This window comes from Schistocerca serialis, chromosome 7 (assembly GCF_023864345.2).
Source record: "Schistocerca serialis cubense isolate TAMUIC-IGC-003099 chromosome 7, iqSchSeri2.2, whole genome shotgun sequence".
Taxonomy (NCBI): domain Eukaryota; kingdom Metazoa; phylum Arthropoda; class Insecta; order Orthoptera; family Acrididae; genus Schistocerca; species Schistocerca serialis.
Genome location: NC_064644.1, coordinates 543,167,371 through 543,191,719, shown reverse-complemented (window position 1 = coordinate 543,191,719; position 24,349 = coordinate 543,167,371). Strand labels below are relative to the sequence as shown.

At 44.9% G+C, this 24,349-nt stretch overlaps 1 protein-coding gene across 2 annotated transcripts in view; it reads left to right on the top strand.

Moving 5' to 3' along the window:
• LOC126412389 (uncharacterized protein DDB_G0287625-like) overlaps window positions 1-22,673 on the top strand; it is a 140,845-nt gene extending 118,172 nt beyond the window's left edge. For both annotated transcript variants that reach the window (XM_050081966.1, XM_050081965.1), the window contains one exon: window positions 22,495-22,673. In XM_050081966.1, coding sequence (XP_049937923.1) covers window positions 22,495-22,618 — 124 coding nt within the window. In that variant the 3' untranslated portion in view covers window positions 22,619-22,673. The remainder of the gene's footprint in view (window positions 1-22,494) is intronic.
• Window positions 22,674-24,349: the final 1,676 nt, after the last annotated feature.

Sequence of the window (24,349 nt, the reverse complement as noted above, 5' to 3'; positions counted from 1 at the left end):
GCGATGAGGTGGGGAGCCTAACAACAGGCGAGGCTGTGCCACCCGCACCCGGCCATTCGGTCCGAGGGGAGCTAGGAAACGCCTGAAAAACTAGTCCAGGGTGCACGTCAACATGCGGTGTATGCGCCCGTAAAGAGACAGGAGGGACCGAAGGATCAACCTCCATTGCGTCGGGGTAGCCGACGCGCGATGACGTCATGTGGTCCGGAGCGGGCGGGAGTTCCATGGCGGAGGACAGCTGGTCACGGGAAGCGATCGGCGGCGCGTGACCCTGGGAGGCGCGTGGCGGCTGCAACGAAGCGTCGAATGCGGGCGGCGCCGGCGGGAGAACAAGCGGCGGCGGCGGCGGCTGCTGCTGCTGCGGCGGCGGCGGCGGCGCGTCGCCATGGGGCAAAATGGAAGGCATCGTCGGTAACACCTGGGGATGAGGCGAGCCAGTAGATGGGTCCCCAGGGCGCTGACCGGACGGCACCGTCGCTGAAAGCAGACGGGGAGCGGCAGAACCCGAGCGACGACAGAGGCGCAGCTGATTGAGATGCCGACGCACCTCACCAGAGGCCCCCAAAACCAAATACATCGCGCGGCCGAGGCAGCGAAGAATGCGCCCTGCGAGCCAACGCCGTGAACCTCGATAGGTGCGATAAAATACAACGTCGCCTGGAGCAAAAGCAGGAGTCTGCCGCTGCACAGGAACCTGATGCGGCGGATGCAGCAAAGACATCAAGGTGCGATGAGGACGACCGTGGAGCAACTCAGCCGGCGAGCGACCATCTCGGGGCTGAGAGCGATACGAAGACAAAAAGAGCAACAATGCGTCCTCCCGAGAACGCGACTCTTTCAATTTCAACATCTGTGACTTGAAAGTCCGGACCAATCGTTCAGCGGCACCGTTGGACTGAGGCGAAAACGGCGCGGATGTCAGATGTTGAATACCATTGGCCTGGCAGAATGACTGAAATTCTGCGGACATGAATTGTGGGCCATTGTCGGAAACAATAGTCTGCGGAAGACCTTCAATGCAAAAGATAGCAGACAACGCTTGGATGGTGGCGGAGGACGTCGTGGAAGACATCCGGACAACAAAAGGAAAATTACTGAAGGCGTCGACCAGAACCAACCATCGAGCATTCCAGAATGGACCAGCAAAATCAATGTGCAAGCGTTGCCAAGGGGAAGTGGCTTTTGGCCACGCAAAGACTTTCCGCGGCGGTGCGGACTGTTGTTCGGCACACGCCGGGCACGAAGAACACATATTCGTAATCGCAGCATCGATTCCGAACCAAGTACAGTGCTGACGAGCAAGTTGTTTCGTACGCACTATACCCCAATGTCCTTGGTGAAGAAGCCGTAAAACAGAGGACTGTAACGAACGTGGGACCACGACTCTGGACTGATCATTATCAGAACGCAACAACAAAACACCACGGCGAACAAAAAGTCTCTCCTTGTGAGCAAAAAATCGGCGAACCAACGGATCCTCGATCCGAGACTTTGACAAAGGCCATTGCGTAGCAACAAAACGTAAAACAGTAGCAAGGACAGGGTCAGCAGCTGTGGCTGTAGCGACACGACGAAAATCAATCGGAAACGATTCGACCACTTCATCGGTTTCCGAATCAATGAACATGCAAGCAAGTTCGGAAGAATCGAATGCTTTATCCGCAGCAACAGGCAAACGGGACAACGCATCGGCGTTTCCGTGCTTAGCAGTGGACCGTTACAAGATATCGTAGCGGTACTGCGAGAGGAAAATAGACCAGCGAATGAATTTCTGCGCTGTACGTGGAGGTACAGGCTTGGTCGGATGAAAAAGCGATGTCAAAGGTTTGTGGTCTGTGATGATGGTAAAGTGACGACCATACAAGAAATCATGGAACTTAGTAACACCAAACACGAGAGCCAAAGCTTCTTTCTCTATCTGTGAATAATTTCTTTGCGCAGACGAGAGCAATTTGGACGCAAAGGCAATAGGGCGATCATGGGAGCCAACTTTGTGCGCAAGCACAGCACCGATCCCGAAATCCGATGCATCTACCATCAACAAAAGGGGTTTCTGGGGATCGAATGGCGTAAGGCAAGTATTAGAAAGCAACGCCGATTTCAACTGGCGAAAGGCGCGTTCACATTCCGTCGTCCAGACGAACGGAACACCTTTACGGCGTAAGCGATGAAGCGGAGCTGAAATGGAAGAGGCATTGCGCACATATTTATTGTAATAATTAATTTTACCCAACACACTCTGTAGCTGTTTCACATTTTGAGGGGAAGGCAATTCTTGTATGGCACGGAGGTGCTCTGGACTCGGATGTATGCCTTGGGCATTAATGACATGTCCCAGGTATGGTAAGTCACGAGCAAAAAACACACATTTGTCCTTCCTCAAGCGAAGACCATTTTGTCGCAAGACCTGAAATAATGTTCGTAAGTTCGCAAGATGATCTTCTTCTGTCTGTCCGGAGATCACTATATCGTCCAGATAGTTTGCTGCAGTAGGGACCGACGCACAAATAGTTTGTAAATATTGCTGAAACAAGGCAGGGGCGGATGCACACCCGAATGGCAGTCTTTTGAAGCGGTACAATCCAAGATGCGTGTTAACCACCAATACGCGCTGGGATTCGTCGTCCACCGGTATTTGCAAGTACGCATCGGCGAGGTCCAACTTTGAAAAATATTTTCCCGGGCACAGTTTAGCAAAAAGATCTTCCGGGCGGGGCAAAGGAAAAGTAGCAGTCACTAGCTGTGGATTCACTGTGGCCTTGAAGTCCACGCAAAGTCTCAATTTTCCGGAAGGTTTTGGCAAAATTACTAAGGGTGAGGCCCAGAGAGAAGCTTGCACACGTTCAATTACACCCTGTGATTCGAGATCGTGTAACGTTCTTGCGACCTCATCACGCAATGCGTGGGGAACATTGCGCGCCCTGAAAAATTTCGGTTGCGCGTTTACCTTCAGTTCTAAATGTGCTTCATAGTTTTTAGCGCAACCTAAGCCCGGTGCAAAAATGTCTGCAAATTCGTCACACAGCCGAGAAACACTGTCTGTAGGCACAGTCTGATTCACTGTTATGACCTGATTTACAATAGACATGTTAAACAACTGAAACAAATCGAGACCAAACAAGTTCACAGCAGAAGAAGAACGAAGAACGTAAAATGACACAAGTTTTGTTTGTCCCTTGTATGTTGCAAGAAGGCTGCACTGTCCTAACACAGGAATTTTCTGTCCAGAATATGTAGTTAGCTTAACATTTGCGGAACGCAACGGAGGTTTGCCCAGTTGTGTGTACGTGTCATGATTGAGCAATGAAACTGCAGCTCCGGTATCGAGCTGGAATGGTATCACTTTGCCTTCAAAGTCTAAGTCCACAAAAAGTTTATTGTCCTGCTGACGACAAGAGCGACTGTTTTGTGCAATTGGAACAGACACTGGTACAGAATCACTTGCTAATTGACGTGATTTCCGGCGACGTCGACGCACAGTTTTTGTGGGACGAACACAGTTACTGTTAGAGAAAGTGTCACTGGACGAAGTGGAATTAACGACATGAATGTCCATAGGCGAAGGTCCACGAGCCTGAGTGTCCTTGGTTCGATTCCGGCGCGAAGCAAAGGGCCTGGAATGATTGTGATTGTCTGATCTGAGCTTTTTCTGGCAAACACTTTGAACATGTCCTTTCTTATTGCAGAAAAAGCAAATAGCTTGGCGTGACGGGCAATGTTCACGCGAATGTCTAGTAGCACACCGCGGGCACGATTTCACTACTTGTGTGGGCTGGCGCGGCACACGTGGCTTAGCGCGCGGCGGCAGCTGTGCGGACGTGCGCGAGGCCCGGTTACCGGGCCGCGCAGCGCGTCCAGCGGGCCGGTTAATGTTACACACGGCTGGCGAAGTTTCAAAAGATTCCTGAGCACAGTCAAGTGTGTCCTGTCTATCCAATATGTCTATCACTTGTTGAAGGGAGGGATTAACTAGTTTCAAAATTTGCTCCCGTATGCGAACATCAGAAACGTTCTGTGCAATTGCATCACGCACCATTGTATCTGAATAAGAAAGACCACAGTCACATTCAAAGGCACAGTCCCTAGTAAGTCCTTGCAATGTTGCTACCCACTCCCTATTAGTTTGACCGGCCATACGTTTTGTACGAAAGAACGTATACCGTTTTGCAACCACATTAACTGTTTCTTTGAAATAGGCATCTAATGCAGACAAAATTTCCTCGTAGGACAGAGTTGCTACGTCGCGTCGGGGAAACAATTTCACTATCACACGGTATGTGGACACACCGACACAAGAAAGCAAAAACGGCTGCCGCTCTTTACCTTGAATTCTGTAGGCTGCTAGATGAAAGTTGAACTGGCGAGACCACTCGTGCCAGGTCTCATCGGCTGCCACGTATGGTCGAAAGGGAGGTGCAACAGCGTTTAGTGGCAGCGGTAGCGAAGAAGCGGCGGCGGCCGCATCGGTTTGAATGGTACGTTGACCCTGGACGAGCTGTCCAAGGGCATCCAGTAACGCCTGCGTCTGCTGATTCTGCAAGCGATAAAATTCGGACAGTACATCTGGAGAATGTGGCGAAGCCATGACACAATTAAATGTAAGCAATCAGGAAGAATACTTTAAATCGTCGCCAATGTTGTGTCGGTAGCTGGGCCGACACCGTGAAGTTGAGATGGCTGAAAATGCACGCTAGACTAACGCAGACGGGCGTGAAGTACTGGAACAGGCTACGTTATTAATGTTAAGAAGAAAAGTACATAGCTTGATTAATACTTATCTTTAATATCATTGTGGTACATCGATCTTGACGATACACAGGAGACCTTAATTACAATCACTGTATGGCTAATGGCGCCTTGCTAGTTCGTAGCCATTAACTTAGCTGATGGCTATTCTGTCTCTCGGCTAATGAGAGAGAAAGGCTTCGTACATCTGGTCGGTAGCTAGGTTCTCGTACAACTGGGGCGAGTGCTCTCTCGTATCACGAGACCTGCCTTGGTGGTGGCGCTAGGTCTGCGATTACACAGTGGCGACACGCGGGTCCGACATGTACTAAATGGACCGCGGCCGATTTAAGCTACCACCTAGCAAGTGTGGTGTCTGGCGGTGACACCACAGCTAGGATTTCCGTCCACCACACAAAGGGTCTGGAGTGACAGTAGCTTGTGTGTGCTGCTCTGTGTTACAGTTAACTGATAGCTGTCAGTAGATTAATCGTGTATTTGTACTTATTTTTTGTTAGTATTAGTCTACACTACTTGTAGATTCTACATGTCTATGTAGCTAAAACGACACTGACCCACAACGAAAATGTTTAGGGCTCAATAACAGCTGATTCTTATTTTCACCTGTTTGAATCCATATATAATCGCAAAAGTAAGAAATTATCTCGTATGTTGCTAATGAAGTAACAAGTAACTTTTTTAGGTTCTACATCATCTGTTTGATGAGAATTTTATTTTTGAAATTGGCACACCTGTCAAACGAAAAATCACGGTGTTCTGTTTGTAGGTTATAAACATACACATTGTTTCTGTGAGTGTAAGTTTAATATAGTTTCTGTTCTAATTAGCGAAGGATTTCTGGTGTTTTGAATCTTTTAAGTTATAAACGTTATTAAAATGCCACGAAATTGTGTAAATTGGGTGAACAACTCTTGTTACATTCGTTGTGAAGTAACATTTTCAGCACAGGAAAGGGTACTGCCACGTCATCTATTGGCATTATTTTGGTATAGAGGTGGGGGGCCACGATAAGTGATGAGCTACACATATATGCTGCAACTCTTGTTCTATACTACTACGAGAATGGCTGAAAAATAATACACGTTTTATCGCTTTTGCTGTAACTATGGTTGGGCGAGAGCCTACAAGCCATACAGATGACTACTATTTCACCTTGATTCCACCTATAAAGACAGGATTGTCAATGAAAGCAGACAAGAACAGTTCAGTATCCGAATCATTCATCCACAGATAATAAACCACACCGACTGAGTCTATCGGAATTGAGTGATCTCATTCGAGACCTTTGTTTGTCAAAGGAGCAAGGATAACTTTTAGGGCCGAATTACAGCAACGGAATCTTCTCCAATGTCATGTCAGGGTCTCACATTCCAGACAGTCAGAGGGAATTACTTTTTCATTTTGAGAAGAAAAACAATCTTAATATCTGCTGCGATAATAATGGTTTGATGAAATCTTTGATTCTGAACCATGATCCTATGGAATGGAGGCTATTCGTAGACTCCTCGAAACTACGTTTGAAAGCTGTATTACTTCGCAAAGGCAAGCGCCTTCCTTCTATTCCTATTGGTCACGCAGTTCACAAGAAGGGGACTTATGCTAACATGAAAGCCGTCCTCGACTAAATTAAATATACTGAACACAAATGGAAATGATGTGCCCATCTAAAAGTTATCGCTGTTTACTTAGGAATGCAACTAGGCTGCTTTTTATGTGTGTGGGATAGTAGGGACAGAAAATCACAGTATACTCAAGCAGAATGGCCTACAAAAATTCTTAACCTTACTCAGAAAAATGTCATTGCTGAGCCTCTCGTGGACCCAAAAGATGCAATTCTTCAACTCCTACATATAAGTCTGTGGTTGATATAAAATTTTATCTAAGCAAAATGGTTGAAATGCCTCTAAGCACTATGGGACTTAACTTCTGAGGTCATCAGTCCCCTAGAACTTAGAACTACTTAAACCTAACTAACCTAAGGACATCAGACACATCAATGCCCGAGGCAGGATTCGAACCTGCGACCGTAGCGGTCGCGCAGTTCCAGACTGAAGCGCCTAGAACAGCTCGGTTACCCCGGCCGGCTTATCAAAGCAATTAACGAAGAAGAACAGGTCTTTAAGTACTAAAGAGGTAAATTTCCAACATTAAATAATGAAAAGGAAGATAAGGTATTTTTGTTGGACAACAAATTTGTCAACTTGCAAAGCATGCTGTTCTTGATCGAGTTTTGGAGGGGGGGGGGGGGGGGGGCGGGAAGGAAGCTTCCCAGGCCTTCAAGGGAGTTATTCATGGAGCTTTGGACAACAAAACAGACGATAAGTATTCTTAGTTAGTGGCAGTATGCCTGCAGAAACACCATTAACTCGGATGCAGCGTGTCCTTTAAGGTGCATTTTCTCCACTCCCAAGCAGTCTTTTCCCTACTCGGTGTGTAGCTGTCAGTGATAAGCATGGTGAAAGGTTCCATCAGGAAATTATTGTAATGGAACCGAAATATCAGGGCCACTGGAATGAAGCAATGCTAGTAGATTACTCACTCACAAGAGTAAATTCAAAAGACAAAGAGCTCCTGAAGCCACCACTTGTTCCGAGTTCTTCCATCAATTTAGAACTCTTGGAATGTAATGGTCATTAAAAAAAATCGACTGGACTTCGAATGTAGTTGACATATTTCATTAGAAGTGTCTTTTTCTCTTAATCCGCTAAAATAAAATATTTCCACCCATTGTGAATCACAGGAAGCAGAGCTAAATTTTTTTCTCTGTCACTTTTGTTTTTAACCCAGAATTAGTAACATTTGACCCATGAAGCGACGTAAATACTCAGAAATAGCTTTTTTTCTTTGCCAGTGCGGTCATTTGTAGTCTGTAGCTAATTTCCTTAATTTTAGCATGACCTGACGGTAACGATAAATGTGGCACATATGTTCGTGTTTTTGAGTGGTTGTATTCTCGTATTTCCATATGTATGTATGGTGTACCGTCTGTTCAAAACTACATGGGTGATTTTTCTAACGGGATAGAACTGGAAGAAATGCAGAAGGGATATGCAGGCCAAACAGGAGGGAAAGTTACTGTGTGTTAACAGTGAGGAGACCCAGGTACACACGCTGGAGAAACGACTTCTCATGAACAGCAATTCGGTTCTCACACTATGTTCAATACTTGCTCGTCGGCGTCGGGGTCAAAGACAGCAGAGGAAGTGGTGAATCCACCATATACTAGCTGACAGGTCAACAGAGGGAAAGTCCGTTCCCTTATATTAGACACCGAAAGGAATATTCGATATATATTTTTGAGTATCATCAAATGTCAATTAATTCATTCGAAAACTTATTTCGGTAGTCAAAACTGACATTAAAAATAAATATCAGGACTTGTTGTTTTTCATTGTTCTGCTGGTTGTGGAAAACAGCAATTACTGCTTTAGGTATATTGATTTGTAAGGCTACGGCAAGTAAGGAGGATAGATTTGTCCAAAGCAGCAGACCTAAGGAAAAAAATTTACACATAGACATTACATTTGTCTCCATCGAAACCTCTTGAAAACTGACATAACCGCACACGTGTTCCATTTGTATTTGTGGCGGAGGAGGCATTTTTCTTACGGGCAAACATCTTAAGACCTGTCCAGAAAAAAAGTACCTCGACTTAAGAAAAAATTCAACTGCTGATGATCAGGAGCTAGGCGTATTGTTGAATCCACATTTGGCATTTAGCAAGTAAATGGCGGGGTTTGCACCAGCCAACAAATGCGAGTATTGAATTTGTTGACTTAATAGTTACACATGTTGCGTATTTCATAAATTATTTTGTGACAATTGTTAATGATAATAGATTTGACATGTCCATTTAACAAATTGCAAGCTATGTCTGCCTGAGGAACTAGAGGTAACACAAACGGAAAATTTGTCAAAGGCCACACTGTAGAGTATTATTTCTGTCGTAGTTGTAGATGAGAGCCTTGGCAAAACTGCTATAAGGAGTATATCTTGCATTGTTGTTCTACCCGGAATGTTAAGAAGAAATTGCTTCTAAATATACATTGGGGAACATTAATAAATAACATACCCAGAGGGAAGAAAGGCACAAACGAGAAACTTTGCAAATAAGTGCAGTGAGATCCGATATGCAGATGATCCAAGACTGATGCCATTGCGCATGCCCATACATTCTTCAATGCTGCTACGATCGGACAGGGAGCTCTTTTTAAATGGTGCATAGTTGACGAGTCATAAAAGTGACGATCAGGACTTTAGTGGTCTCAGAATGCCAAGTAGGCATGTTGCACGACGTTTCTCACAGTTAAACCAGTTTGAGGGGGACATAATTTAGCCGTGTTGGGCTCATGTATGCGTTGGTGTAACCATGGTTCCTATTCTGTGTGTGGTTTCCCATGGTTATTGCGATTAAGCTGTTGTTCGCTCTCTCTGTGAGAGGCAGCAATGGTGTGTATCGATATTCGTACCTTGTAAAATCTTTGGTCTGGTGCTTATAGTTTCCGGCTGCGCTGTGTGCGAGCGGTCGGTCGGTTGGCTTGGAGCAGCGAGGAAATCTCTGTGGGGCGTGGTTTCGCCGGGCCCGCTGGCGGTCTCTATGCAGTGTCGGAGTGTTTGCGGATTTTCCCATTGCTAGGAGGTCATTGGCTCACCGACCCTGGTTGAGTCTGGATTTAATTTATCGGCAAGTCAAGACTATTCACATTGTGCCATTTGGTTCTCGTTGTTAGCTGTTGGGACATTCCGACGAGCAACAACGTGCAACGTGTGTGTTCGAGTTGGCGAAGGTTTAGTGACCGTCTGGTGGATTCTAACTGTATTTGGGTACTTGCACCAGCGGAATTTTCTGCATTATGGCCGTTAACGTTCCGGTTACCTGCCCTGGCTGTTGACGTAAATTTAGGCAGAGTCCTTTCCTCACTGTGTTGTCGCTGTCCAGCACGGTGTGTAGTTCGACAGCTTAATGTATTCCTGGTTGTGGGCGTCCATGGCTTTTACGTTTGCATTGAACTCCCGGTTGTGTGCTGGTCGAGTGGAGCGCAAGTTACCTTGTCGGTGGGTCCATTGATTGTCTGTTGGTTGGGCTGTCGTCGGATCGAGAATGGTTGGGCCGACTGCCTGTCTCACCTAAGTGAACGTTAATATTTCAAGTGCAGCTCGACCCCCGAAACTTCTGAGCACCGTTAGCTGCACTGCCTTTTCTTATTTTCTGCTGTGTGTTTTTGTATGGCCCATTGCCGATGGTTCTGAATTAAATTTGAATTGTTTTTAATGGTGTTTTAAGTCATGGGCCTTCAGGTGTTTTAAATTTCCTTGCTTTTCAAGTGTTAGATTGTTTGGGCCTTCAGCATGACTAATATATTGTTTAAAGATAAAGCCTCGGGCCTTCTGCCTGATAAAAGTTATTTTAGTTGTGTTTTAAGTCATGGGCCTTCAGCCATTTTAAAATTAAAGTTCCTTGCTTGTCAAGTTTTATATTGTTTGGGGCCTCCAGCCTAATTTAAGGCTTTGTTGTTTAAATTTATTTTACCTTCAGTTTTACGTCATGGGGCCTTCAGCCGTTTTTAAATTAAGGATCTTTGTCTTTCGAGCACCAGACTGTTTGGTGCCTTCAGCCTAATTGAAGATAAGGCCTTCTGCCTTCTGGTCTTTTATTTAATTTTACCTTGAGTCTTAAATCATCGGTCTTCAGCCGTCTTTAAATTAAAGTTCTTGCTTTTCAAATGTTAGATTTTTGAGCCATCAGCCAAATTATAGAACTTACTTAAAGTGAGGCCTTCTGCCTCCTAAATATTCTGTTTGGCGTCTGAATTTTGAGTTAATGCCTTTTAGCCTTTTTTTTTTAAATTAAAGTGGTTGTGTAGCGTATTCAGCCGATAACTATGTTCAAGAATTTGTACTGTAATGTTTGGTCCAATAAATAAACTGATATGTGTTCGAGTGTAACTGACAGCCGCTCATTTTGGCAGCTTTCCACAATTCCAACTACCTGTCTTGTCCTGCGGGCATAGCAGGGCTTCTCAGTAATCACCGCAAGCTGGTCGACACGCCGTGTGGTTTGCCAGGCCGATCGTTCAGTGTGCTCCTTCAGACGACGTTGGCAGCACTGGACACGAAATGACAGCCACGTGCGCCATACCGGGTCTCGAATAACCGGTAAGAAGACGATGCGAGAGGATCGAATGTTTATCCGACAAGCGATCAGGGATGCTACAGTGACACGCTTCACGATGCATGCAAATTTACGGCTGCCAGTTGTACTAAAAGCGTTTCCAGACGCCTTGTGGCTGCGAATTTGCAATCCAGGCGCCCTTGTCAAGTACTGCCATTAACACCAAGACATCGACGACTCCGTCTTCAGTGGTACCAAGCCAGAACGACGTGGCCTGACACAGACTGGCAAAACGTGGTGTTATGAATCTTGATTTGTTTTGGGGACAGATCTTAACCGCATACAGGTATGGAGGCAACCTGGTGAACGGTACAGTTCCACCCACGCTGTCGCGCGGCACACCACCACCTGCACAGCCAGCATAATGGTTTGCGGGCCCACAGCCTATGATAGCCGCTCACCTCTAATTGTGGTTCGTGGAACCTTAACGAGCCAGCGTGACGGTGTTGACATTCTTCAACCCCATGTGAGACTTTTCCTGCATGGTCTACCAGGGTCAATTTTCCAGCAAGATAATGCTCGTTCGCATACAGCTCGAGTTGCCCAAGACGTGCTACATGGTGTTCCGACTCTTGCATGGCTGGCCCGCTCCGCTGATTTGTCCCCAGTACTGCATCTATGGGACCTGCTATGAAACGCCAGATACCTCTCTGTCACTTTGTACATTATCTTGTGGTGGCTGTTCAGAGCCTGTCGTCCAGTCCGCTTCAGAACGTCAGACTTGTAATCAGCTCGATGCCGGACCGTGTTGCGCCATGCATTTTTAATGTTGCACTGCATTTGTCTACTTGTATTCACTGTATTTTTTTTAAATGTTCTGGTTTTGTGATAAGGTCCTAGTAGGCCTAGTAAATTTCATTCCGATCCGATACTCCTCTCTTGGTGCGCTATTTTCGATGACTGAGTGTATGTGGAGAAAGTAGTTTTCACTCTTGTCAACTTTATTTCTTTCTTTCAGCTCCATTTTCACCCACTCCTCTTAATAAGTGCTATGGTAAGTCTTCATGCTGCTGTTTTTGTGGTCTGAACGCCTTGGTTCGTAAATATACGTATATTGTTCCATATACAGAAAACAGCTTACTGTCAACACAACCAATGTTGCACATCACCACGGAAATGCCGTGATCGGCAGCCCATAACGGACTGAACGCCGCATGGAAAACGGCTCTTGCGGCCACGCAGTCACGCTGCTGGACACTATGCTGGGAAATGGGCCGGAACACGTCGCGTTTGTAGCAGCGGCGTGAATTCCGGCGCTGAGTAGCCACCCTGGGTAAAGCCTCCTCTCACGGGAAGTGAAAACGTACATGCACGAACGAAGGAAGCAAGATTGGGTTTAACGTCCCGTCGACACCGTGTTCAGTAGAGACGGAGCACAATCTCGGATTGTGTCAAGTATGGTGAAGGAACTCGTCCGTGTCATTTCAAATGAATCATGGCGGCATTTGCCTAGAACAATTTAGGGAGGTCACGGAAGACCTAAATCTGGATGGCCGGACGCGGGTTTGAACCATCATCCTCCGTAATGTGAATCCATTGTGCTAACCACTGTACGCGCACGAGGAGCTTGTGACGTCACAGTGTGGAACTCTACGTTGCATTACAGTGCGACGCGTGGATGGAGAATGCGACATGTCAGATTTTAGCATCGTGGAGAGGAAAGTGGCAAACGAGATGTGTCATCAGTTATACTCCACAAACAGATCTTAGGAGACGCCATATTGCATCGAGTCAAACTGTACTTCGTGTTCCCTTTATTATGTGTTCGTGGTGTAAATACAAGCTGTTTCAAACTATCAGCACATTGAAGATTTCCCGAATACACGTAGTTTCGGATACGATTTGTTTCAGTACTATGATAGGACACTACATGTCGGTAGTAAATGGCTTCCCATATTTGATGCTCTCAGTGTCGTAACTTGTGTGCTATGATGATGATGATGATAGATGGTTTTCGGGGCCCCCAACTGCGCGGTCATCAGCGCCTGTACAAAGTCCCAATTTTTCACGCAGTCCAATTTTTTCACAGTCCAATATAGCTACTATAACGAATGATGATGATGATGATGATGAAATGATGAGGACAATACAAATACCTAGTCCCCAGGAAGAGAAAATCCGCGACCACGCCGGGAATCGAATCCGAACCCCGTGATACAGAGGCAGCAACGTTAGCCACCAGACCACGAGCTGTGGACAACTTATGTGCTATGAAAGTATAACGTTTCATTGCTATGGCACAATGATGATCTATCAAAAGCACATCGTTCCTGGTACAATTAGTCGTAGTTAAACATCAGGTAATGACATTCGTTGATATAGTCATTACACAATGTATACCATATTTCCAAGGCACTGCTACCATGTCAAGGACACAGTGTGGTTGATAGCGTTGTGAACTATAATGTGAGAGGTAGCAGGTTTGCATCTAAGTACAAAATATTTTTTTCACATTTCGTTTTCAAAAAGATTATGTAAGTTTCTAATTAATTTAACAGAAGTGTTATCTGCGTTGCCGGTGTTCTTCATGGCAAATTAATGTTTTTCCTGAAATTCTTGTTGCATAGGCCAACAACTAGAATCTTTGCCCAGAGTCCAGAAACCTGAACCTGACTGCCACTCTTTGTCAGAAAGTACACACAAGCTACGCTCTAGAAGTTTTTGTAATTATGAAACTTTATGTAAAATATATACACATGTCTCTTGCTTTTTATGGACTGAATCATGTTTGTACGAGGGAGGAGTGAAATGAAAATCTTAAATGTGTAATTAAAAATCAACAGTTCCCACCATCACTCCGTACGTTGGCTGTACAGTTACCAATGCTCTAGCAGCAGCATGCTACAGACAAGCGGAACACGGCCACAATACCAGTTCAAAATCTCTGTCCCACTCGCGACATTCACCAAGGAAAAACTGCTTTCTCTTACACGTTTCCTAGGGAATGAAGATAAGAAATATATTGAAATCGGCGAGTAGAAGTCCAGTGTTTGTCAGTGCACCAAGTGTATGAGTGGAGTAGAAAGTTCGGAAATGGCGTGAGATCTGTGACAGACACTCAGGAGTCGGGTGAGGCACAACGCGTTATGACGCCGGAGTCTACTGCAGCATTTGAAGCCATTGTGATGGCAAATCGCCAAGTGACAATGGATGAAATTGCCGTAAATCTGAACGGTACTCTTAACTCAGCACATCACGTAGTTCATGAAGTGCTGAAGTTTCACAAAGTTTCTGCAAAATGGGTGCTACGACAGCTCACTCCAGATCTGAAAGAGTGATGTCTTGACGTCAGTGGAGATCTTTCGCGGCGCTTTGAAGCAGAAAGTAATGGCTTCTTCATGAGGACAGTTACAGGAGACAAAAATTGAGTACAGTAGCGTCAATCCAAAACAAAGAGAACAAGAAAGAATGGGTCCAGTCCTCATCGCGAAACCTCAAGGAGTTCCAGACGCAGTCATCTGTAGGGAAGGTTTTGGCGACTCCTTTTTTGGGATGAACAAGGCGTTGTCTTGTAACACTACACAACCAAGGGAAACATCATCACCAGCTCGTCATACTCCAATTCGTTAAAAAAATCTGCTTTGGCCTGCAATAAAATCAAAGCGACGTGAACTTCTGATTACAGGTGTCCTTTTGGAGCGTGTGTAAGACGGCCATTGATGATGTTATTGTATGTGTTAATATTTGTAAAGGTAAATGATATATTTGAAGAATTCTGGTCACAGAAACAGTTGTTAGGCGACAGTATCTGTGTATCCGGGATCAGGCATCAGGATCAGGTTCGAAATGGCTCTGAGCACTATGGGACTTAACATCTATGGTCATCAGTCCCCTAGAACTTAGAACTACTTAAACCTAACTAACCTAAGGACAGCACACAACACCCAGCCATCACGAGGCAGAGAAATCCCTGACCCCGCCGGGAATCGAACCCGGGAACCCGGGCATGGGAAGCGAGAACGCTACCGCACGACCACGAGATGCGGGCTCAGGATCAGGCATCAGGGATCCGACAGTTCGCAGGTATGCGGCATTAGATGTCTCCGTGCGGCTGTCGTTCGGTCAGCATGTGAACACGTGGGAATGATCTACTGCAGAGATCCATGTTCAGCAATGTAGGATGAACGGCGTGCGTGCACCAGCGTTGCGTTGTATCGACATAGATGCCACAGATGATCATCTATCCTATTTTACAGAGCAGACAATTCTCCGAATCCTACGTTCTGTGAAGAGTCATGGATGTCCAACCATTTAGCGCCTAGTGGTAGATTCACTGTGCTTCTACCTCTTTCCGTAGATGCCCACGACAGTAGCACGTGAACATTCGACCAACTTCTCCGCTTTCGAGATACTCTTTCAAAGACTCTGCGTAATAATGACTTGCCATTTATCAGAGTTACTTAGCTCAATGGATTTCCCCATTTGCAGCTCATAACTTCGCTATGGTGGTCCCCCGTTCGTGTCTGTTCCGCTTACATGCTTTCCTTATCATGTGCCCGCAACGCCACCAGGTGGCATCCAACGTCGCGGTGGGCAGTGGTCATAATGATTTGGCTTACCAGTGTATTTGGAGTAACAAATTATTAGGACGATGTACAAACAGTTTGAAAAATTTCATTTCCTGATATCGTTGTCGAATTTTCGACATGCTGCTAACTCCTTTGTTACTGAAGTTAGGTGAACGCAGTAGTTGAACTAAATCTTGAAAATACATCACGGTTTCATTTGGTATAAACCATATCTCTGTCAGAGTTCTCCAACACGAGATAATTTAAGTTAAATATGACACAATGACCTGCTCTCGCATCGAGTACTGATCGGTCGACAGAATGGTTTCGTCATCAGAAGAAGATCGGTAGTTTCGTTATTAACCTTTATTTCCTGATCCGCTCAAGTCATTTCTAAGGTAACGTAAATAAGGGTTATAGTTGTTAATAGCAGTGACAAAATTTAACTTAAACTGTCCAAAGGATACAATAACAGTACCTCAGTATTGTGACAACTACACGCTCAAAAAAATAAAATAAAATAAAAGTTTGAGACTGGATGTTTAATTGGACTCCGGCGAACCGTGGGCAGTTACAGCGTCAAAGTACGATGTGATTGACATATTACAGAGACGACAGATGGAGAGGACCAGGTAATTGTCAGAGAGGCACTCAGAGCTCCAGATTAATCATTATCACTTATCCGACGTGGAACTACCCCTTCAGTGACCGCGGTAAGGAGTCAGATCTCATGGCGCCTTTTGCACCGACTACTACACCAACAAGCCAGTTTGCAGTAGTGTCGGGCACGTTCGGCCTGGAATCTGATTGACTCTGGTAGAATTGTCTTCAGTGATAAGTCCAGCGCCGGCCGGAGTGGCCGAGCGGTTAAAGGCGCTACAGTCTGGAAGCGCACGACCGCTACGGTCGCAGGTTCGAATCCTGCCTCGGGCATGGATGTGTGTGATGTCCTTAGGTTAGTTAGGTTTAAGTAGTTCTAAGTTCTAGGGGACTTATGACCACAGCAGTTGAGTCCCATAGTACTCAGAGTCATTTGAACCATTTTTTTTGATAAGTCCAGCTTCGAACTGAGTCTCGATGACAAGCAAAGAAGTGTCTGGAGACGGACCCCAAAGTGGTAGGATACCAACCTCAATGTCACTCGTAGAATGGTCTGAAACCAGGAAGATGGTCTGGAGTGCCATTTGATTTCATAGTTGGACCCCTTCAGTTGTCATCCAATGGCTCTGAGCACTATGGGACTCAACTGCTGAGGTCATTAGTCCCCTAGAACTTAGAACTAGTTAAACCTAACTAACCTAAGGACAGCACAAACATCCATGCCCGAGGCAGGATTCGAACCTGCGACCGTAGCGGTCTTGCGGTTCCAGACTGCAGCGCCTTTAACCGCACGGCCACTTCGGCCGGTCTCAGTTGTCATCCGTGGCACTCCCTGCACAGAGGTAAATCGATGATACTTAATGCCCATTTTTGTTGCCCTTCATGGCAAGCCACCCTGGGCTTACACTTTAGTAAGATGAGGCACCTTCCACACAAGAAGAGGACTTTTACTGCTTCCTCTGAGGTTGCTCAACCCTACCTTGGCCAGCGTTACCGTCACAGCTCTCCCCAATTGAGAACGTTTGGAGCATTGTGGGCAGGGCTCTCCAACCATCTCGGAATTTTGGCGATCTAACGCGCCAATTTGACAGAATTTGGCACGACATCCTTTAGGAGGGCGTCCAACAATTCTGTCAAGCAATAACAAGCCGTACAACTGGTTGCATAAGGAACAGAGTTGCATCAATGCGTTACTAACATGCTCAATTCTTGAAGCCCTTTCTCTTGAATGAATAATGTAATTTTTTCTGAAACTGTAATCATTTCTTTGACTGTACATGTACATAAAATCTACCGATTTCAGGCCATTTCAGATTATTCCTTTGTGGTGCATCCGTTTCTTTTGTCTTAAAGTGTATATTGTAAGCAATGATGCTTATTTTATGTGTTACAAATTGTATGAACTTCACTTGGAGTTATTGGCTAATATCAGCCAACTTATAAAAATGTCAACACTCACGAATTATATTTATGTTATGCATCTGCTTTCTACTGTAAACGGCACACTTCAGATATGCAACTGCATCTGTGTGTGCATTATGTCTGTGGTTATGTTGGGAAAACTCCACTGGCATCATTCTCATTGCCTGACAGGTGCTTGAAGTATCGCTGTCAAAGTTAGTCTTCTGATTTAATGAAATAATCATCTCCACTGCTTCACTCTTCCAATCTCTTTCCATTATGCTCTGTACATGACTGACAGTTTTTGGTAGTCTTCAGAGGTGATGTTCCTAACAGATTCCCTTCTGAGTGATCCGTCTCAATCCAGACTTTAATTTGGGCCCATATCAGGATTGGGGAGAAGTTTGTGGCACAACTTGACTAGAAGAAGGGATCGGTTGGTAGGACATGTCCTGAGGCATCAAGGGATCACAAATTTAGCATTGGAGAGCGGCGAGGAGGGTAAAAGTCGTAGAGGGAAACCAAGAGATGAATACACTAAACAGATTCAGAAGGATGTAGGTTGCAGTAGGTACTGGGAGATGAAGGAGCTTGCACAGGATAGATTAGCATGGAGAGCTGCATCAAACCAGTCTCAGGACTGAAGACCACAACAACAACAACAACATCAACTTCGTAGGATTGAAATGATAGTGATATGGCGCGAGAGGTGGCATGCCAGTCTCTCAGGTTCACAACATTGTCAGTGAGATTATCGTTCGTATTTTAGGTCATGATCTCGGTGGGCCCCAGTACTTTGTTTGGTATGTAAGGTTTATGCCTTTTTTTCATGGGGAAACTATGGGCAGAATTTTCTTATAACTGCTTGTAGAACCTGTAAAGAACTTATACCCAAGTGGCTGCGGTGGAGATGATGGAGGACGGGGAGAGAGATGAATAGGGGGCCATAAATGCTGAGTGCAGTGACCTGGCTGTGTGCGTGATTCTGGGAAGCAACACTCAGTCGATCGCGCCTACAGAGTGACTTCTGGTGGAAGCCCTCTCCTTCCACTTGGGGTCAGACAGAACGGCGCCAGTTCGCAGAACATTTTACCTGGGCCAGGTGGCAGTCCATTGTGAAGGCACCCAGTTGGTGGAGAGTGGCTGCAGGAAGAGACACTGCTGTATACTGAGCTCTCGTGCAAACGGTGGGAAGATCATAAAACACGTGCATACTCATGGCAGAAGCTGAGACAATAGGGGCAGAGAGCCTGGTGTACGTGTATAGCGGAGGCAAGATGGTAATCTCCCCAGCTCCCTGACACCAGGAATTAGCCAATTTTCTTTAGTCATGGCATGACTGGGAAGATTAACAGCCTTCTATCATAAACTGGGAATGGTCAGCCCAGAAAGACTAAATCTTTCCATAAATGATGTTTTTTGCTGCCATGCTTACCGTGGGAAAGATGCCTCCCTAGTCCACAATATTCTTTTTTCAGACAAAAGAGATTTGAAGTCGCTGATCGACTTCTTTTAGGACATGCAAGTGGATGCTTGCTCCTCATAGAGTGGGAACCACGGTGCTGTGTCTGGATTTGTTCCAGGCCAACAGGACAGAGATTTAATGAGTAGAGGATAGTTCGATTGGTTTTTGAAATGTGGGGTAGATTTTTTATTTGGTAATTCGGCTCCCGTACCGAGTCTTGGTGGAAGGTGGCTCTATTTCTTTGTCTTCTTCGTGTTCTGGTGTTTCCCTTGAGGAGAACTTCAGGTCTTTCCCTAGTTTGTGAGACTTGTGGTCTGTGTCTTGAGGTGGAGTAAGAGCCAGTATCGTAGTTTGCAGATTTTGGTGGATACGTCAACGCACCACTCCTCGCACACAGTGCGCCTTCTTCTGTTGACACCTGAATCAAGATGAAAGGGTAAAATATTACTGCACTGGTGTAGGGTTGTTAAATAACATTCACAACTCCCTGTTCTCTGATGAACGATAGTTTGTTATATACTTGGTCATAGTTGATTCCATTCGGATTGAGTCTAGCCTCACAGTGGACACATGTAAACAAAGTTAGGTTGTGTGGTAAATAGGATTAATTCAGGGGAGCATTTATATAGCTTCCACCCCAATGAATGCTTTGCCAATCAAACACTATTTCTTTTTGGACTTGTGTTTGTCATTTTTGTGTAAGGTTTTCAGATAATTGTGGTTACCAAAGGATTAATAAAACTTGTAATTATTTTGTAAACTTAAATATGCCACTGTTGTCATCCATACTCTCTGAACTATTTACTATTTTTAATTAATTTGTGGTGATACATGGGTACACCAGTAATTTAAGGTTCAACCACATTACGTTAACTGCTTTAATTATTAATTTGACCACACAGACATAGGCAAAAAAAGTGTCATGAATAAATTCATGAATTCTTGAATAATAATTAATGATGGAGCGCACGATTTGAAGGTTATTGAAAAACTGACACTTTTCTTCATGTAAAAATAAAAGAATTTCGCATCACTCGGACATATATTTATGATTTAAGCAAGTGACTACTTGCTAGGTGGAGGCCTAATGACTGAATGCACGTATGTTTCTCTTTTCTCGTCGATTTCGCACATGGGGAAATGTGATTAATAGAGGGATGTTAGTTTCATAAGCTCCTTCTTTCTAAGATTACGATGCCCAAACCGAACGATGTGCTTTGCAACAGTAGTCATCGACAACCGAAAAATATGGAGTGTTACCAGGAACAAATGTTGAAGGTTTCCGCAAATTTAGAATTAGTCGGTCTACAAACCACTTTATAGATGTAACATGGTTCATTTCTTACTGATAAGCTGCTAAGTACTCTAAGGATCCCCCTCCCCTCCCTCGCCGCCGTCATGGACCATGGTCCTTACCGTTGGTGGGGAGGCTTGCGTGCCTCAGCGATACAGATAGCCGTAACTTGGGTGCAACCACAAAGGATGGGTATCTTTTGAGAGCCCAGACAAACGTGTGGTTCCTGAAGAGGGGCAGCAGCCTTTTCAGTAGTTGCAGGGGCAACAGTCTGACCTTGTAACACTAACCAAAACGGCCTTGCTGTGCCAGTACTGCGAATGGCTGAAAGCAAGTGGAACCTACAGCTATAATTTTTCCCAAGGACATACACCTTTACTGTATGGTTAAATGATGATGGCGTCCTCTTTGGTAAAATATTCCGGATGTAAAATAGTCCCCCATTCGAATCTCTGGGAGGACGACGTTATCAAGAGAAAGAATACTGGCGTTCCACGGATCGGAGCGTGGAATGTCAGATACCTTAATCGGAAAGGTAGGTTAGAACATTTAAAAACGGAAATGGGTATGTTAAAGTTAGATATAGTGGGAATTAGTGAAGTTCTGTGGCAGGAGGAACAAGTCTACTGGTCAGGAGACTACTGAGTTATAAATGCAGAATCAATAGGGGTAATGCAGGAGTAGGTCTAATAATGAGTAAAAAAATATGAGTGCGGGTAAGCTGCTACAAAACAGCATAGTGAACGCATTATTGTAGCCATTATAGACTCGAAGCCCACGCCCAAGACAGTAGTACACGTTTATATGCCTACTAGCTCCGCAGATGAAGAAGAGATTGATGAAATGTATGATGAGATATAAGAAATAATTCAGATAGTGAAGGGAGACGATAATTTAATAGTCATGGGTGACTTGACTTCGATAGTGGAAAAAGGAAGAGAAGGAAACGTAGTAGGTGAATATGGAATTAGGGTAATGAATGAAAGAGGAACCCGCCTGGTAGAATTTTGCACAGAACGTAACTTAATCATAGCTTGGTTCAAGAATCATGAACGAAGGTTGTATACATGGAAGAGACCTGGAGATTTTGGAAGGTTTCAGATATATTATATAATGTCTAGATTTAGGAACCAGATTTTGAATTGTAAGATATTTCCAGTGGCAGATGTGGGCTCTGATCACAATCTATTGGTTATGAACTGTAGATTAAAACTGAAGAAACTGCAAAAAGGTGAGAATTTAAGGAGATCGGACCTGGATAAACTGGCTAAACCAGAGGTTGAACAGAGTTTCAGGGAGAGCATTAGGGAACTATGGACGAGAATGGGGGAAAGAAATACAGTAGATGAAGAATGGGTAGCTTTGAGAGATGAAATAGTGAAGGCAGCAGAGGATGAAGTAGGTAAATAGACGAGGGCTAGTAGAAATCCTTGGGTAACAAAAGAAATATTGAATTTAATTGATGAAAGGAGAAAATATAAAAATGCAATAAATGAAGCAAGCCAAAAGGAATACAAACCTTTCAAAAATGAGCTCGACAGGGAGTGCAAAATGGCTAAGCAGGGATGGTTACGGGACAAATGTAAGGATGTAAAGGCATATATCACAAGGATTAGATAGATACTGTCCACAGGAAAATTAAAGAGACCTTTGGAGAATAGAGAACCGCTTGTATGACTATCAAGACTTCAGATGGAAACCCAATTCTAAGCAAAGAAGGGAAAGCAGAAAGATGAAGGAGTATGTATAGAGGGTCTACACAAGGGCGATGTACTTGAGGACACTATTATGGAAACGGAAGAGCATGTAGATGAAAATGAAATGGGAGATATGATACTGCGTGTAGAGTTTGACAGAGCGCCGAGAGACCTAAATCTAAACAATGGCCCGGGAGTAGACAACATGCCATTAGAACTACTGATAGCCTTGTGAGAGCCAGCCCTGACGAAACTCTACCATCTAGTGAGCAAGATGTATGAGATAGGAGAAATACCATGAGGCTTCAAGAAGAATATAATTATTCCAATCCCAAAGAAAGCAGGTATTGACAGATGTGAAAATTACCGAACTATCAGTTTAATAAGTCGCGGCTGCAAAATACTAACACAAATTCTTTACAGACGAATGGAAAACCGGATAGAAGCCGACCTCGGGGAAGATCAGTTTGGATTCTGTAGAAATGGTGGAACACGTGAGGCAATACTAACCCTACGACTTATCTTAGAAGTTCCAGAAAAAAGAAGTTTACACACTGTCCAATTCTTTCTTCGCATTCCAGTAATGTCTCCGTTTGGTTACCTCTGTGCAGGATTCCGTCGGGGCAGACGCCGGACATGCGGGAGTACGAGTCCTTCCCGGAGAAATCCTGCTGGTCAGCTGCGTGTCCGTTCTCCCTGCTGAAACCCATGGTCGCAGACAAACCCTTCATGTGAAGCTCTGGACAGAAGACAGAAGCTGTGAGAAGCAACCGGTGACAAGCAGAACTTCGTTCAGCCGGCCGCTGGTGGCCGAGCGGTTCTGGCGCTACAGTCTGGAACCGCGCGACCGCTGCGGTCGCAGGTTCGAATCCTGCCTCGGGCATGGATGTGTGTGTTGTCCTTAGGTTAGTTAGGTTTAAGTAGTTCTAAGTTCTAGGGGACTTATGACCTCAGCAGTTGAGTCCCATAGTGCTCAGAGCCATTTTTTAGTACTTCGTTCAGGAAATACAGATGGAGGATTGCAAATGCTTGTTGAATAAATAACTTTAGCACTCAGGCATGTCGAGCTATACATTTTGCTCAAAGCAATTGTTGACAGATTACAGAATTACGCTGTTTCAAAAAATTGTTGTAGCCTTTCTTATAGATATAAATATTACTGCCGCTCTCGTTATGAAGAGCTAATCATACTTTGGATGTATTTTTGTATGATCTACGTGAATTTATATTCATTTGACATGAACTGAGATTCGTTTGCTCCTCACAAGATATATATTTATCTCTCTCTCTCTCTCTCTCTCTCTCTCTCTCTCTCTCTCTCTCTCCCTCTCTCTCCCTCTCTCTCTCTCCCTTTGGTGGCTATACGCTCTCTAGCCACTGTAATGTGACCACCTGTCAGAAACCTGAATAACCACCTTTTCACCCAATACGTGCTGGAAGAGAGCAGTGAAGTTCTGACAAGGACATTGAGCCGTGATGTTTGCAGAGCCGCTGCCAGCTGCGCTAGGATTCCCGGTTGAAGATCCATGGCGTGAACAGCCCGATCGAGGTGGTCCCACAGATTCTCGATTACGTTTAAATCCGGAGAGACTGGTGTGCAGGGGTGTATGCTAAACTCAACCTGGTGCTCTTCGAATTACGCACGTACACTGCGAGCAGTGTGACACATTTCATTGTCATATTGATAGATGCCAACATGCCGAGGAAAAGCAAAATGCATGTAGAAGTCGACATGGCCACAAGGAAAGATGCTTCATTGTGTTGATCCACTCTGCCTGCCAGAATTACGGGATCTTCCAAAGAACAAACTTAGCCTGTTCTGCCGCGCGGGATTAGCCGAGCGGTCTTAGGTGCTGCAGTCATGGACTGCGCGGCTGGTCCCAGTGGAGGTTCGAGTCCTCCCTCGGCCATGTGTGTGTGTGTTTGTCCTTAGGATAATTTAGTTTAAGTAGTGTGTAAGCTTAGGGACTGATGACTTAGCAGTTAAGTCCCATAAGATTTCATACACATTTGAACATCTTTTTTAGCCTGTTCTGAAATGTTTCCACCCTTGGCCCTACAGCCAATGATCATGCCCTTTTGTTTGGACGTCAGATAAATTGCCTGATTTCCTCATTACGACAACGACTGCACTGTTTCCCGCGCCCCCCTCCCCCCTCCCCCCCGCACACACACCGACTCGATTTATACGGCCAACTCTGCTAGTGCTCCCACCTGCCATCTATGAATGGTTTATTGCACGCTGATGTCGAACATACGTGGTGGTCACATTAATGTGATTTGACCATGTACTTTTTTCAACAAAACACTGATCCCTATGCATGTTAATACAGTACTATAAGAAAACAAACGTTGGATTGAACGCCAAACACTAGGGCTGATATTAAACTTGACAAGCTTATTTCGTATTATGTTTCTGATAACTGTGTTAAAAGGTGCGGCGGTAATTATCGAGAGTGAATTCCT